At 50.0% G+C, this 14,949-nt stretch overlaps 1 protein-coding gene across 2 annotated transcripts in view; it reads right to left on the bottom strand.

Moving 5' to 3' along the window:
• Window positions 1-8,262: 8,262 nt before the first annotated feature.
• MRAP2 (melanocortin 2 receptor accessory protein 2) overlaps window positions 8,263-14,949 on the bottom strand; it is a 31,146-nt gene continuing 24,459 nt past the window's right edge. For both annotated transcript variants that reach the window (XM_078616193.1, XM_078616194.1), the window contains exons 2-4: window positions 14,727-14,863; window positions 13,654-13,747; window positions 8,263-10,120 (exon numbers count right to left, since the gene is read on the bottom strand). In XM_078616193.1, the coding sequence (XP_078472319.1) occupies window positions 9,592-10,120; window positions 13,654-13,747; window positions 14,727-14,863 (760 nt within the window). In that variant the 3' untranslated portion in view covers window positions 8,263-9,591. The remainder of the gene's footprint in view (window positions 10,121-13,653; window positions 13,748-14,726; window positions 14,864-14,949) is intronic.

Raw genomic sequence — 14,949 nt, 5'->3', positions numbered from 1 at the left:
CAGCAGCAGGAGGAGAGGCAGCAGCAGGAGAAGAGGCAGCAGCAGGAAAAGAGGCAGCAGCAGCAGGAGAGGCAGCAGCAGGAGAAGAGGCAGCAGCAGGAGAAGAGGCAGCAGCAGGAGGAGAGGCAGCAGCAGGAGGAGAGGCAGCAGCAGGAGGAGAGGCAGCAGCAGGAGAGGAGGCAGCAGCAGGAGGAGAGGCAGCAGCAGGAGAGGAGGCAGCAGCAGGAGGAGAGGCAGCAGCAGGAGGAGAGGCAGCAGCAGGAGAGGAGGCAGCAGCAGGAGAGGAGGCAGCAGCAGGAGAGGAGGCAGCAGCAGGAGGAGAGGCAGCAGCAGGAGAAGAGGCAGCAGCAGGAGAAGAGGCAGCAGCAGGAGGAGAGGCAGCAGCAGGAGGAGAGGCAGCAGCAGGAGAAGAGGCAGCAGCAGGAGAAGAGGCAGCAGCAGGAGAAGAGGCAGCAGCAGGAGGAGAGGCAGCAGCAGGAGGAGAGGCAGCAGCAGGAGAAGAGGCAGCAGCAGGAGGAGAGGCAGCAGCAGCAGGGGAGGCAGCAGCAGGAGGAGAGGCAGCAGCAGGAGGAGAGGCAGCAGCAGGAGAAGAGGCAGCAGCAGGAGAAGAGGCAGCAGCAGGAGAAGAGGCAGCAGCAGGAGAAGAGGCAGCAGCAGCAGGAGAGGCAGCAGCAGGAGAAGAGGCAGCAGCAGGAGGAGAGGCAGCAGCAGGAGGAGAGGCAGCAGCAGGAGGAGAGGCAGCAGCAGGAGAAGAGGCAGCAGCAGCAGGAGAGGCAGCAGCAGGAGAAGAGGCAGCAGCAGGAGGAGAGGCAGCAGCAGGAGGAGAGGCAGCAGCAGGAGGAGAGGCAGCAGCAGGAGGAGAGGCAGCAGCAGGAGGAGAGGCAGCAGCAGGGGAGGCAGCAGGAGAAGAGGCAGCAGCAGGAGAGGAGGCAGCAGCAGGAGAGGGGAGGCAGCAGGAGGAGAGGCAGCAGCAGGAGGAGAGGCAGCAGCAGGAGGAGAGGCAGCAGCAGGAGGAGAGGCAGCAGCAGGAGGAGAGGCAGCAGGAGAAGAGGCAGCAGCAGGAGAAGAGGCAGCAGCAGGAGAAGAGGCAGCAGCAGGAGAAGAGGCAGCAGCAGCAGGAGGAGGGGAGGCAGCCGCAGCAGGAGAGGCAGCAGGAGGAGGAGGGGAGGCAGCAGCAGCAGGAGAGGCAGCAGCAGCAGGAGAGGCAGCAGCAGGAGGAGGGGAGGCAGCAGCAGCAGGAGGAGGGGAGGCAGCAGCAGCAGGAGGAGGGGAGGCAGCAGCAGCAGGAGGAGGGGAGGCAGCAGCAGGAGGAGGAGGGGATGCAGCAGCAGCAGAGGAGGCAGCAGCAGCAGCTGCAGCTGCTTGGCAGCAGGTGGCGCTGCAGCAGCGTGCGAGAGAGACGTGAAGATGGATTCTTGCCAGCCTCATGTGTATTTATTATATTCTCCGCAACGCCAAATAATCGAGTTGTGTTCTGGATGATATAATTTCGCATCGAGCCAGGACCCATATCCGACAGAGACGATCCTTCCAGTTCTCCACCATTGGTGAAAGCGAGCCTGGCTGCTGATGAGACGCCGCGTGTTGAAACCGGCCCAAAGTTTGCTGCTGTTGCACAAATGCTGTATGTATGTTGAACTTTTTTCTCACCGTACATAGACAACTATGCTAATCGAAGGTGCGGGGGAAAGACAACAAACTAACACACAAAAAGCAATTCTACACAAATTAGTTTTGAATCTAGATGCTTTAAAAGGCCACAGAAGTGCATCTGAAAGCACGCGATTGTTCGACGTTTCGCTGAAAGCCCCTGCGATGATGACCAGAGTTTGCATGATGGTTTATGCTACTTGACGAGATCCGCAAGGTATTGTGGTTCATTTGTGGCAAACTACAATCGCTGATTGTTTTGTCGCTGTGGTTGTCCCCACCTGATAACGGACGCTTGTGTTGCGCCCGAAACGTCGTTGTTTTTATTTTATTTTCACCTACGTGACTTTACCGAAAGAACCAAAGAGTATGGATCCTTGCAGTCACGAAAACTTCAAATCTAGAATTAGCTACTACTGGCCAAGACTAATTAGAGAATCTATCGAAATTGACAGAAATAAAAATAATTTTAAACATTCGGATAGCTACCGACTTAGTGCTGCGTGGAAGTGAATAATAATAAAATATACATTGTTTAAATGCATCCCTATACAGGGCACCATGCTTCAATAGGGATTACCGTTGGTACAGCTATTTTAATACACAATGTACAGGAAGGACAAGATCAAAGGGCTCCCATAATGGGCATGCATCATGTACATTGACTCATTAATTCCCCCCCCCCCCCCCACTTTGCGCAAGAGCGCAGAAGCGTGGTCACCACATCTACGCCTCTATATAAGGAACGAAACAGACGTCTCCACAAATCTGGCTGTCGCCTGATGAAGCTAGTTGTAATTACTGGCGAAACGTCGTACTCAGATGGTAAATTTTGTGGCTTGGCTCTCCAACACACCGATGTGCTGTACTAGTTACGAATTGGTATGTTCTGTTTCCGAGATAACCTTTACTAGTTGGCTACGTCGGGTGGTGGCGGGTTTTAAGGACTCATTTATACATTTAAGTATGCTATCTAACCCTAAAAAAACCTTTTATGGATGATATTGGTCGCGAAAGCCGACGTGTTAAACTCACCCTTACGTTGTTTAGCCACTGGATGGTTGCTTTCCGCGGGCCCTTACGCCTCATAGGATTCAGCCAGAATTGATATGAATTGCAAAAGCCCCATTAAACAAAAATATTGTCGTTAAGCAATGTGCCTCCATGCCTTATGATGTAACAGCAAGTAATGTCACATCGCATTACTCCCCAGCGCACAGTCTAGCTCCAGTGTCATAAAAGCCATGGACGCCTCCGTTTGAGTCACCTGTAACCAAAAGGGCTGAAATCTCCCAGAGTGGTTCCTTTACATTCTGTGCCAGGGCTGCATAGGTGCCCCTCCAGGCGGAGGAGAAAGAAAAAAACACCGCAGAAAAGCCCACGGCTGATGCTTTGCGCGTTGTGTTTAAGCCACAGAGGTTATATAATTCACTTTTGCTCTGCCACACCATTTTTTTTAAATCCACAATCCAATGTGCAATAAAACGTTGTTTTACAATTGCAGTGACATGGAATGGGTCACTATGGCGCATAGCGCTGGTTAATGACAGAGAATGTTTTAGCAGCCCTGTCTGCCAGCAGGTCATGTGATAGGCCGGAGAAGGGGATGTGGGGCAAAGGTGACAGGGGGCACGCGAGGTGAAGCCTGGGAACCTTCTGGTGGGTTCTAGAAGGGGAGCGTGGCCGAGGAGGCGGGGCGAGGCCACGCTGGGTGGATAAAAGGGGGACCCCGAGCAAGGTTCGGGGCTGTTGGAGTGGAACCGTCGTGCTGCTGGAGCGTTGTTGGACAGGCAGCCTGTTCGCTGTCATGACCACAGTGTCGTTACTCCTTGTACCTGTGAAGGCGATAATACTGGTAGGAACGAAGTGAACCAGCCTACAATAGATTATATCGTCCGTCCGTTTGATGTCCGATTAGGTGTAGCAACATCACCCCCTACTGCAAACACTTGGCAGGACCCTACAAAAACCTTTAGACTCAGTGAGGCTTTCCTGGCTAAACAAGTGTAACATTCCCTTATAATTCCCTGAGATAGTTTTTTAATTCCCTGCGATAGTTTTTAATTAAAACATTTAAATTAAAAATTTACTCATTTCCTGAGATAGCTTTTAATTAAAACATTTAAATTAAAAATTAACTCACAGCGGCCTAAAGCCTACAGCTAGGCCTAAAGCCTAGAACTAGGCGTCAAACTCTCCCTTCGTATCGTACCCCCGCGTGTGTGAAAGGGAGTTAATGTATAACAATGTTACATTCCCTGATGTTTTTAAATAGAAACATTTACATTTAAAGCTTTTACATTAATAATTAAAATTTAAATTAAAAATTAACTCACAGCGGCCTAAAGCCTACAGCTAGGCCTAAAGCCTAGAACTAGGCCTCAAACTCTCCCTTCGTATCGTACCCCCGCGTGTGTGAAAGGGAGTTAATGTTTAACAATGTTACATTCCCTGATGTTTTAAAATAGAAACATTTACATTTAAAGCTTTTACATTATTAATTAAAACATTTAAATTAAAAATTAACTCACAGCGGCCTAAAGCCTACAGCTAGGCCTAAAGCCTAGAACTAGGCCTCAAACTCTCCCTTCGTATCGTCCGATTAGGTGTAGCAACATCGCCCCCTACTGCAAACACTTGGCAGGACCCTACAAAATCCTTAACACTCTCTGACGCTTTCCTGGCTAAACAAGTGTAATAATACATTATGTTTATATTCTTTGGTTATTCGTTCCTACCAGCCCACCCCGCAGGGACCTGTTAAACATAGTGCCTCCTACTATTAGTGTCTCTGAGTGATTCACTACACAATGATTACAATTTTTTATCTAGAACTTTGTAAAGTGTTTGGAAAGCAAAACGAAATGCTGTATACAAGAAGACGCGGGGCTGCTCGGGTCCGGGATGAAGATGCCTCATGAAGAGTGAAGTCAAGCCTCAAGTCAGCATGGCCAAGCAGTAGCCCTCCTGGCTTGGCCACGCCAGTTGCTATCAGAGTGTCAGTGTTAGCGAGGATAGGTCGGTGGTGACCACCCTATGTGTAGCGTAATTACAAGCTGTGTTAATAAAAAGTGTTGCCTCCCTATAACAGTGTGTGCGCCTCTATCGAACCAAGAGGCAGATTCATGTAAATTTCAATCTTTTGTTCATAAGGTGGGAGAAATTAATACCAGATATTAACTTTTCGAGATTTTTTCATTGCAAAATTAGCAATAACATCTTGAAATGGTGTTTTTCTCATTCGTTCTTTTTGCCACTTAATTTGTTGGCTGCTCGTTTGTAATTTCTTTACAATGGGTAATAAGTCGGTGGCTCGTTGTAAGTGAGGCATATTACGCCTTAAAATAAGTGTGTATACACAATGTACATATATGTATGCACATGCATAATATACATACATTGATGTACATACATAATGTACATGCATAATGTGCATACATAATTTGCATACATGATGTTATACATGTTGCTTAACTTTGAAGGACCCAAACAATAATAGATATCCATTTTCTTGGTTCTTTCGGTAAAGTCACGTAGAAGGGAAGTAATAAAATAATAAAAATAAAACATAATAAAACAATTCTCACGACGTTTCGGCCACAACGTCACGCTACTCGAGATATCCATTGTAATGTATAAGAATACATTACAATGACGACATCTCATGTATCGCCTCCACAATTCTGGCTGTCGGCTGATGATGCTCGTGGTTATAATTACTGGCGAAACGTCACGCTACTCGAATTGTAAATGTTGCAGTGGGTTCACTCTCCAACACACCGGTTAACCGCCCGACCTTTGGAGGAGACGCCACTGGGGCACAGGCCGCCGGGAGAGTCCGAGAAACACCCTCCAGCAGCTCTTTTCGTTTCAGACCTCAAAGACATCCCGGGGTGCCCGTGGGGGCACCTGTTGTCAGGGGTGAGTCCCCTCGCTGTTCAGCGTCTTGGGCTCATTGTTGGTGGCCACGGTTTCGGACAAACCGCTGAGCCCTATCGACCTCGTTAGGACCGGACGAGGGTGCTACGGTGGCGTGATGTTAACTTCCTCGCCGAGTATACAGGCATTGCTGTGTATGTGGAGTTTGCGTGTCTCTCTCGCCGTGGTCGCGTGGATTTTTCTCTGAGATTTCCCGATTTTTCCACATTTAGAATCAACATCACGCGTTTAGAGTATTTGGCTGCTACGAATTTACACGTGATAAGCCACTTGGTTGAGCCATCATTTGTGGCCAAGTCGCCTCTGAAAAAGAGCTACATAACTCAGTGGGCCTTACCTGGTAGATACAAAGTTGGTTTAGTTTAGAAGAGTGAAACGGAGGTTGGAGAGACTCCTGAACTGAAACTCGTGACGTTCTTTCTGGACCACCTGAACGAGACACTCCGGGCTTTGTTGATATTTAACTGCTATGTAAGCACACGTTTTGGGCTGTGATTACTTGGTGCTGGGAGGTTAACTAAATTTAGTTCAGAAAAACCGTCATCTCTGCCCGACTTTTGGGCTCGTGAATTTGTGTTGGGAGGTGGCTCTCGCCTGAGAGCCACGTGCAACGGTCAGCGCGCTGCGCCACGAACCCGACGACCCGAGTTCGATTCCAACTCACGGACGACACCAGTGGCGTTTAATCTGAACCGGTCCTGGGGCTCCCATAAGTTGACTCAGCCTGAAATGAGTACCTGGAGCGGTCTGTAAACATTGCTGCTGGGGAGACAAAGGCGGCCGGGCGTGGTGCTGGCAACCCACCCCCGTATGTGTCGTGCCGGCCTTCATAGGTGCTCACTAACAGCACTTGTCACAAGTCTGTCAAGGCTATACGGGGGATATTTGTCTTTGTGGGCAACAAAAGGGAATTATTTTCGGTCGAAGGTGGACCAACCCTCACAGTTATGTCCCTTCTTGTAGTTTTATTTCGTTTCCTGGGTTTCGGTCACAGCTCCTGGTGTTTCGTTTTAGTTTCTTTTGGTTTTATGTTTAGTTTATTGTCACTTTCTCCGCACCTCCGATTAGCACGGTTGGCTACGTACGGTGCGAAAGAAGTTCAACTTGCATGAGTGGATGTAGGCGGGCGTGGGTGTCAATCCATCAGGATGGTACAAGTGTGTGCTCAGCCGTACAATCTGTGTGCCCCGTACACTCAGTGCCAGGGCGATTCAGAGTTGTTTATTGTCGTGTTCACCGGCTCGTTTCTCGTTAGTTTTTTACAGTTTATTTAGAATTGCCCTGTGTTGTTTTCTTCGCTGCGCAAAGGGGGCTCGTCAATCAACGTAGTATTTGCGACGTGGGCATTACCTCACTGCTAAATACTTGAACACGTAGGCCTATTTCATAGCTGTCAAACCCTTATCAGTGCCTACCTTATTACACACCAATTCAGACATTATTGGTCACCCCGTGCCCTAATAAATCTCAACTTGCATCTCACAAAGTCCCATCAAAAGGGAAAAACACAAACAAATAGACATTTACTTTGCCCGTATTGAAACGGCTGTACGGCGTATGGACCTGAAAACTCAATTTCCCTGTACCAAAACAGGGTTTAAAACCGTATGGGTTGGCCGGTACGATATTTTGACACATGATGGAAGTGCACGTAATCGTGAGTGAATATGGATTCGTCGCAGCGACACCGTCACACGCACAGTGTTCTCGAGACAATCATTGCGGAGCGATCCTCCCCGTTGAATGCAGCGGGGGGGGGGGGGGTTCTTCGTGAACCGGTCAAAACATCCCAATGCGGGACCCTCATGAAAAAGTCTTAACACTCAAATGATACCAGTTCTAAATATTTATTCTGCTTTTTCTACCCAGGAAAGCCTCGCCGAGTCTCAAGATTCCCTTTTCAGGAGGGTTCTATGTTTTTTTTTCATCTTTGGCAAATTTGGACTGATTCAAAGTTGGAGACCAGTGGCCTCCCCCCCCCCCATCTTCAAATGTTATGGGATCTTAAACTTCTGCTGTGAAACAATCGGCGCGTGTTATTACAGTTAATAGACATCCACAGGAATAAGCAGAGCAGCCTGCCGGATTCGAATCGTAACATGGTGGTGAGATGTTCATTACCTCGCCTGGTATGCAGGAGGTCGTGGGTTCGATCCCGATACGGATGCCTGTATATTTAGAGTTTGCATGTCTCTCCCCGTGGTCACGTGGATTTTTCTCCAGGTCCTCCGGTTTTTCCCTCCACATTTAGAAACATGCGTTTAGAGTATTTGGCTGCGATACATTTCCACGTGATGATAAGCCACTTCGTTGAACTATCATTTGTGATAGCCAGGTCGCTTATGAAAAAGAGCTACTACATAGCAGCTCAGTCGGTCTTACCTGGTAAAATAAAATAAAAACGGTTTAGTTTTAAGTTTACTTTTAACCTCTGCAACACGCGGGGAACGTCCTAGCGATGAGCCGTCTCACCACCCAAGCAGAATGTGGCCGCATGTTTTGAAGCTGCGAATGGCTCCCTATAGTCGTGTCTCTAGGCCCCGACTCTCCTTCACTCCGCGATTGTCTCACTTTGATTTACGACGTTTTCGTGTTCACCGTTCGCTCTTTACTTCAACGGAGGGCATTAACTCTTCAGCGGTGAGTACTTAACCACATCACGCAACACGGTGGTTTATCTTCATATTTTATTTCATAGTCTTCAGGGTATAGTAAATGTATCAAAAATATGTTTGATTTATTTTATTAGCGTTTTTAATGTTAGGTATCATTTAGAGGGTTGCTCGAGATGCATTACATAAGCTTTGCACTGTATTAGCGGCTAGCCAGACTTTTCAGCTCAGCGTACCAGGAGTGTGGCTGGCTGGCTGGGTTGCAATGCGAGATCAAAGCCACCCACCATCAGCGGCCTGGGGAGGCCGTCATCCAGCAGTGGGATGGCAAAGGCCTGTAAACTAGCATCACGGTACACGAAGCACAATGGGTACTGCCTCTCCACCCACTGTTCACACTTCACTGCACGACTGCATTATTTATCATTGCGCTCGTTTACCTGAGAAAGCCTCACCGAGTCTCAATAAACTGTTCAATTCTTCTGGACGGTCTGGCCAAGTTTTAGCAGTAGGGGGCCATGTTGCTTTGTGCATCTCGATCGAGTAATTTGCAGGTAATGTTTATATTTCGATGTTTGGCAAATACCAGTTACCTTGTTATGTTCAGCAAGCCCTCACCTAACCTCATGACACCTCGTCACACCTCGTCGCACCTCTTCCAACCTCATCAGACGTCATCAAAACGCATCTCACCTCATCACACATACTGTCCATCCTTTCATTCATTTTCGTTCACCCACAACACGTGTACCTCAATGAACAGCCTACACTTCATAAATTATGCTTGTCATGTTACTACCGACGGTCTAAAGTAAACCAATAGTTCCTCTTACACGAAATACAAAACCTCACTTCAAAATGTAAAAAATAAAGTCAATCTGCATTCAAACGTACATCACATGCAAACTGAAGCTGTTCGTATCGAGCAAAGGGCCGGCCGATAGGCTTCTGCGACCAAGTCAAGTCCGTTTCACGTGGCAGCGCCCTTCTCCAGACAAGCGTGCTCTGGGCAACCGGGCTTACACATCCAGAGCACTGCCACAGAGTAGCATGGCCCGCATGGGCCTTGTTGCGAGGAATGAAATGCGCTTCTCCCTCCTTGTCTTCTCCCCTCTTCGGAGCCTGGCGTAAGAGGGCCCCCTCCGGCACCTGGGGCCCCCTCCGGCACCTGGGGCCCCCTCCGGCACCTGGGGCCCCCTCTGGCCCGTGGGCCTCAGTGCAGTTGCACCGCCTGCATGCTCGACAGCTTCGCCCACTGGTGCAGGGGCTACCGAGAGAATGTTTTGAGTGTATCCCCACACAAAGGGGGTGGTGGGGGGTTATCAATTACAGTCATGCTACCCGCGGGCGAATCACTCGCAAACCCCCAGGGGCAGGTCTCCACAGGTCTTTACAGGTCTCCACTGAACGTGACCGACAGAGAGGATCTATGGCCCGAAGGCGCGAGACTGGCGCAGCCCTTGGTGTCCGCCATCGACTGCGATAAGCGTGCGTCTCCACCATTAGGGCACGGCGTGAAGAGGAACGCCTGCTGCTGCTGCTGTTGCTGCTGTTGCTGCGGTGATGATGATGATGAAGGTGGCTGCTGGTTCATGAGGACTCGCGTCGCCGTCGCGTCGTCTCTGTCGTCTGGCATGTCGATGCGAACCACGGGTCCCGTGCAGGCCGCCCGAGACGGCGGCGGTGGAGGCGATGTCGTGCCGTGAGTCACCACAGCCAGAGGGCTCCGGAGCTCAGAGGGGCGCCCGGTGTTGCCGCCGCCGCCATTGTTGCCGTTGTTGCCGCACGTCGCGTAGGTGATGAGGTTGTCGGCGTCGGTGCCGGAGCTGCCCTCGGCCTGGTCGCTCAGCGTGCTCACCTCCATGTGCAGGCTCTTCACGCTGCTCGACCGCCTCCGCCAGCTGTTGTGCCTGCTCCCACTGACGCGCACGCAGACGCGCGTTAGAGTCGACCGTGCTCGTAACACGCTCATGATTGGTCTATTTAAACTTATTTTACGAGGTAAGGCCCACTGAGCTAGCTATTTTTCAGAAGCGACCTGGCCACAAATTATAGCTCAACGAAGTGGCTTACCGCATGGAAATTTATCGCAGCCAAATATACTCTGCATGTTTACGACCATATTTATTTCTGGTCAACGCTGTCGACACCACGCCTCGCCATCGCCTCCTTCCTTCTGCACTGTTTTTTTTTAAAGAAATTAATTTTGGTTTAAAAGTGCATAGCTCCAGTGGCTTCCTAATGAAAGTTGCGTACCCTATCCTGCCATGAAAGCTGAGGGGGGTGGGGGGGAAACAGGCCACCTGTAAATGATTCGGAGCTCTACAATCGGGCCACAAGAACCCCATAAATGCTGTTATTTTAATACGAAGAATGTAAACAATCCATAATGCACGTTTTTTTTTGGGTTAGATCGCATAAATATATATGTGTCGTTAGACCCGCCACCACCTGGTGTGCTGTACTCGTAACAAATTTGCATGTTCTATTAATGTGACAAACTTTACTAACTGGCTGTGTCTGGTGGTGGTGGGTTTAACGGCACATTTATATAATTACGCGATCTAACCCAATAAAAACTGTATTATATCTACTGTAATCACCCAGGAATGTCTGTCCTTAACGCTCGTAACGTCACTCCACATTGACCAGCCCCCCTCATTAGTAATCATGAGCAGGTGACGTCCTCCAAATGGACACCCCCCCCCCCCATTATTATTACCTACTATAATGAGCCAAGAATGTCTGTGTGCATCGCTCGTGACGTCACTCCACGCTCCACGCCCTCCTCATTAATAATCATGAACAGGTTCAAAGAAAATAACAAAAAAACTACAACGTTTCGATCGCAACACACTCGTGTTGCGATCAAAACGTCGTAGTGACTTTACCGAAAGACCCAAAGAATATGAATTCCTGCAGTCACGAAAACTTTAAGTCAAGAATCATGAACAGTGACGTCACTCCACATGGAGCACCCACCCCCTCATTAATAATCATTATAAGGTGACGTCCTCCAAATGGACACCCTCCCCCATTCATATTAATTAGCAGCTGACGTCACTCCACGTGGGGGGCCGAGGTGCCTCCTCCCCCCTCCTCGGCGTCAACTCACAACCCTCACGACGAAGGCGGAACCCTCACGTCACACGATCTCCGTCACGCTACTGAGACATCGAAGTAAAAAGGACGTCATGATGAGCAAGGGATTATAACCTTTAAATGAATTAGTTCTGTGTCACCGCACCCTTACAAATTGCACACGCATGAATGCTATGAATATCACGTCAAGGTCTGCTTTTTGCTTGCAAGTTTCAAATTTACTGCAATACACTCGTCCTTTGACGGGCAAAAGGCTATGGATGATATTGGTCGCCAAAGCCTATGTGTTAAACCAATGCAGACAATAATACTTTAACGAATTCATGTCCCCGTCTGACACTACAGCGACGCTCCTTAATCACCGCCAATAAACTCGTCACTCCCCGCCCACCTCCCCCCTGCCCTCATGAATCTCGTGAGTTAAGTGATGCAGCCAACAGAGCGGAAGGGAGCAATGCCCGTAAAGTGTGAGGGAATCTAAGCGATGCAGAAACATGCTAAAACAATTAGAGAGAAAACTTGGGTTATGAAATACATTTACACAGGAGTACAGTTTATCCCCACAGCTAGGGTTTGGGGTAGTAAATCAAACCTAGATCTTATGTTTGTTCAAGATTTGGGACATCTTATTGGCAACCCCTGCTATGTATGGGAAGGTGATGGTTTTGATTGGGTCTTCAGATGGTTCTTTCCCAACGGTTGGGGTGATAGCTTTACGGATTGTGTAGTCCGAATACCCATTCATCTTGAGGGCTTGGTGTATGTGCTCCAGTTCACTGGCTAGGTGGTGATGGTCACTGAAGATTTTGTCCAACAAGGATTGAATACTGATGTACCTGCCCTGGTTAGACACTGCCTCACCAACACTTACTTCACCTGGAATGGAACATTCTACAAACAAGTTGAAGGTACCCCAATGGGTTCTCCCTTATCTCCAGTTGTAGCCAATGTTTTAATGGAAAATTTTGAGACAGATGCCATCCAGGCATCCACTCTACGTCCTTCCTTGTGGAAGAGATACATTCGTCAACTGGCCACATGTCCTACCAGCGTTGGGCCAATTCTTCAACCACATCAATTCCATACACCCCGCCATCAAATTCACCATGGAGGACGGCAAGTTACCATTCTTGGATGTTTTAATCGAAAAGAGACCAGATGGCTCAATGGGACACTCTGTCTACAGGAAGTCACCCATTTGGATGCCTACCTAAAACCCGACTCCCACCACCATCCAGCCGAGAAGAATTCCCTCATCAAAACTCTACACCAGGGGTCCCCAACCCCTGGGCCGTGGCCCGGTACCGGTCAGTGGCCTGTTAGGAACCGGGCCGTACAGCAGGAGGTGAGCGGTGGGCGAGCTGGAGAGCTTCTTTGAAAAGGGGGAAAGACCCAATGATGAACCCCCCCCCCCCGGTCCGTGAAAAAAATTGTCTTCCACGAAACCGGTCCCTGGTGCCAAAAAGGATGGGGACCTCTGCTCTACACCATAGAGCTCGTTGTATTTCCGACCATCACCAGCTTTACCGAAAGACCCATAGAATATATATGGGTAATATTTGTCTTTACATAAGGGGACGAGGGGGGGCAGAGGGAGGGGGTCTATTCAGCTCTGGTGTCCTGAGGGCAATCGCGCCCAGCTCCTGCCCCCGTCTGCACCACCAGTGCTCAAAGCCCGAAGCTTCTTTACAGTTGCTTTGTAAATATTCACCTATCTGGGCCGCACAAAACACCGACATAACACCTGCCTCCAACACCTGCTGTTTAACACTCGAGTTCAGCTCCCTACTCGGCCTTTGAACCACAGCTATCAACAACAACAGGAGCTGCTTCGGGGCCCTCTTTGTACCCAGGGACACGGGGCGGTAGTGGCTGAGCGAGCGGGCTACAGAGTCACGAGCCCTGCAAGTCCTGGACAACTGCCAACTGGATCCATCATCCTTCATGAGACAGCAAAACGGCTACCACTTTGTGGGCAGCTGGAAGTGGTAGTCTTACAGAGAGACTTAAGATCAGAAGTGACCTGGCCGTAAATGATAGCTCAACGAAGCGGCTTATCGTGTGGAAATTGATAGCAGCCAAATACTCTAAACGCACGTTGATGAAGGGAGAAAAACCCGAGGACCCGGAGAGAAATCCACGCGACCACGGGGAGAACAAGCAAACTCTAAATATACAGGCGTCGTCAGGGTCGGGATCGAACCCACGACCTCCTGCATACCAGGCAAGGTAGTTAACATCGCAGCACCGTGGAGCCCAATGTAGACCTGCACACGCCGTGTGCTGATCATGGGGGTTATCTAACCATACTTCACTGCACAGAAGCTCATCCACACACACACGCACACACCTGCGCGTGCCGAGACGGAAGAGCAGCGACGAGATGATGAAGAGGAGGCAGATGAGCAGTGTGAGTCCACTCCAAAACCCGATGACGATGGAATCTGGACAATATGAAGAGTCACAGGGTCGGCTATTAAAGAGGAATTAAATTTGTATTTCAAGTTCATCACCAGCCATGTACAAACCACTGCTGGATGGCGAAACGACAATGTAATATAAAGAAAGCTGTTTTGTCAACCCCCTGCTGGATGAGGGTCTCCCCACACAGTGCAGATCGTGGGGGTTATTTGACCATACTTAACCATGGTCAGTGCAGGTCGGCAAAGGCAAGGGGAGCACAGTGTTAGAAGTAGAAGCAACAATGTATTTTTCTGCACTGCCCTCCGCCGCCCCCGCCACGTAGCCCAGCAGCAGCAGCACGGCAGTCACCCATCCAAACGCAATTTGGGCTCAACCCCGCTGAGCTTTGGAGAGCGGCGCACTCCAGGCTACTTGGTCAAGTTCTCCTAGATCAACTAGCCCTCAAGCGAGCACCCGGTCCAGCCTGCAAGACACCGTGGAGGTACCGCCGCCTTGTGCACCGCGCCAGGCCGCGCGAGGCTGCGCCAGGGCGCCTGCTGTGACGGGCCGAGAGGGGCCAGTGTCCAAGTCGATTTCGTTTGACTCGAGGCGAGAGCTCGAGAGACCGGGGTGAGAGTCTCGTCGGCGAGGGCGGCGCGGGTCACCGACATGACAAACGCAATCGTGTAAAACCAAAACGTAGAGCAGCGGAACAAAGCAAAATAAAAACACAACACAACCAGTCTGGCAGAACTCAAGATCCCACACGGAAGTAAAACGGATTCAACATCTTGGCACGACGGCAGAAGCGCTGTCGCCCGGGGGCGGCAGCTTCGCCAATGCTGCCGATGATGGAGTGCATCGCCGCTCCTTTGCCAAATATCGTGCCGACTGAAAAAGTTGACCATGGGTCGGATATGGCTCGTCAACGAGCGCGTCCCGTGCCGGGTGGGTGCGTGAGCGTTGCGGCGAGCGGGTGGAAGGGATGGGACGAGTGCGGGTGGTGCTCGCGTTCCGTACATCTGTTCACCGTGAGGTCGTCGAAGGAAATCTCATCGTATTCGTAGTAGTACTCGTACTCCAGAGACTCGTCCTGGTGCGGGTAGCTGGCGTTGGGAAGCCTGTTTCCTGGCATAGTTGTCCCCACTCCGAGGGAGCTGCGCGCACACACACACAAAGACAAAGATCCCCCATATAGCCTTATCAGACTGTTGCGGTAAGTGCTGTTAGCGAGCACCTATGA

Source organism: Lampetra planeri, chromosome 50 (assembly GCF_965212315.1).
Source record: "Lampetra planeri chromosome 50, kcLamPlan1.2.h2, whole genome shotgun sequence".
In the NCBI taxonomy this organism is placed as follows: Eukaryota; Metazoa; Chordata; class Hyperoartia; order Petromyzontiformes; family Petromyzontidae; genus Lampetra; species Lampetra planeri.
The sequence above is the reverse complement of the archived record's forward strand: the minus strand, read 5'-3'. Positions and strand labels throughout refer to the sequence as shown.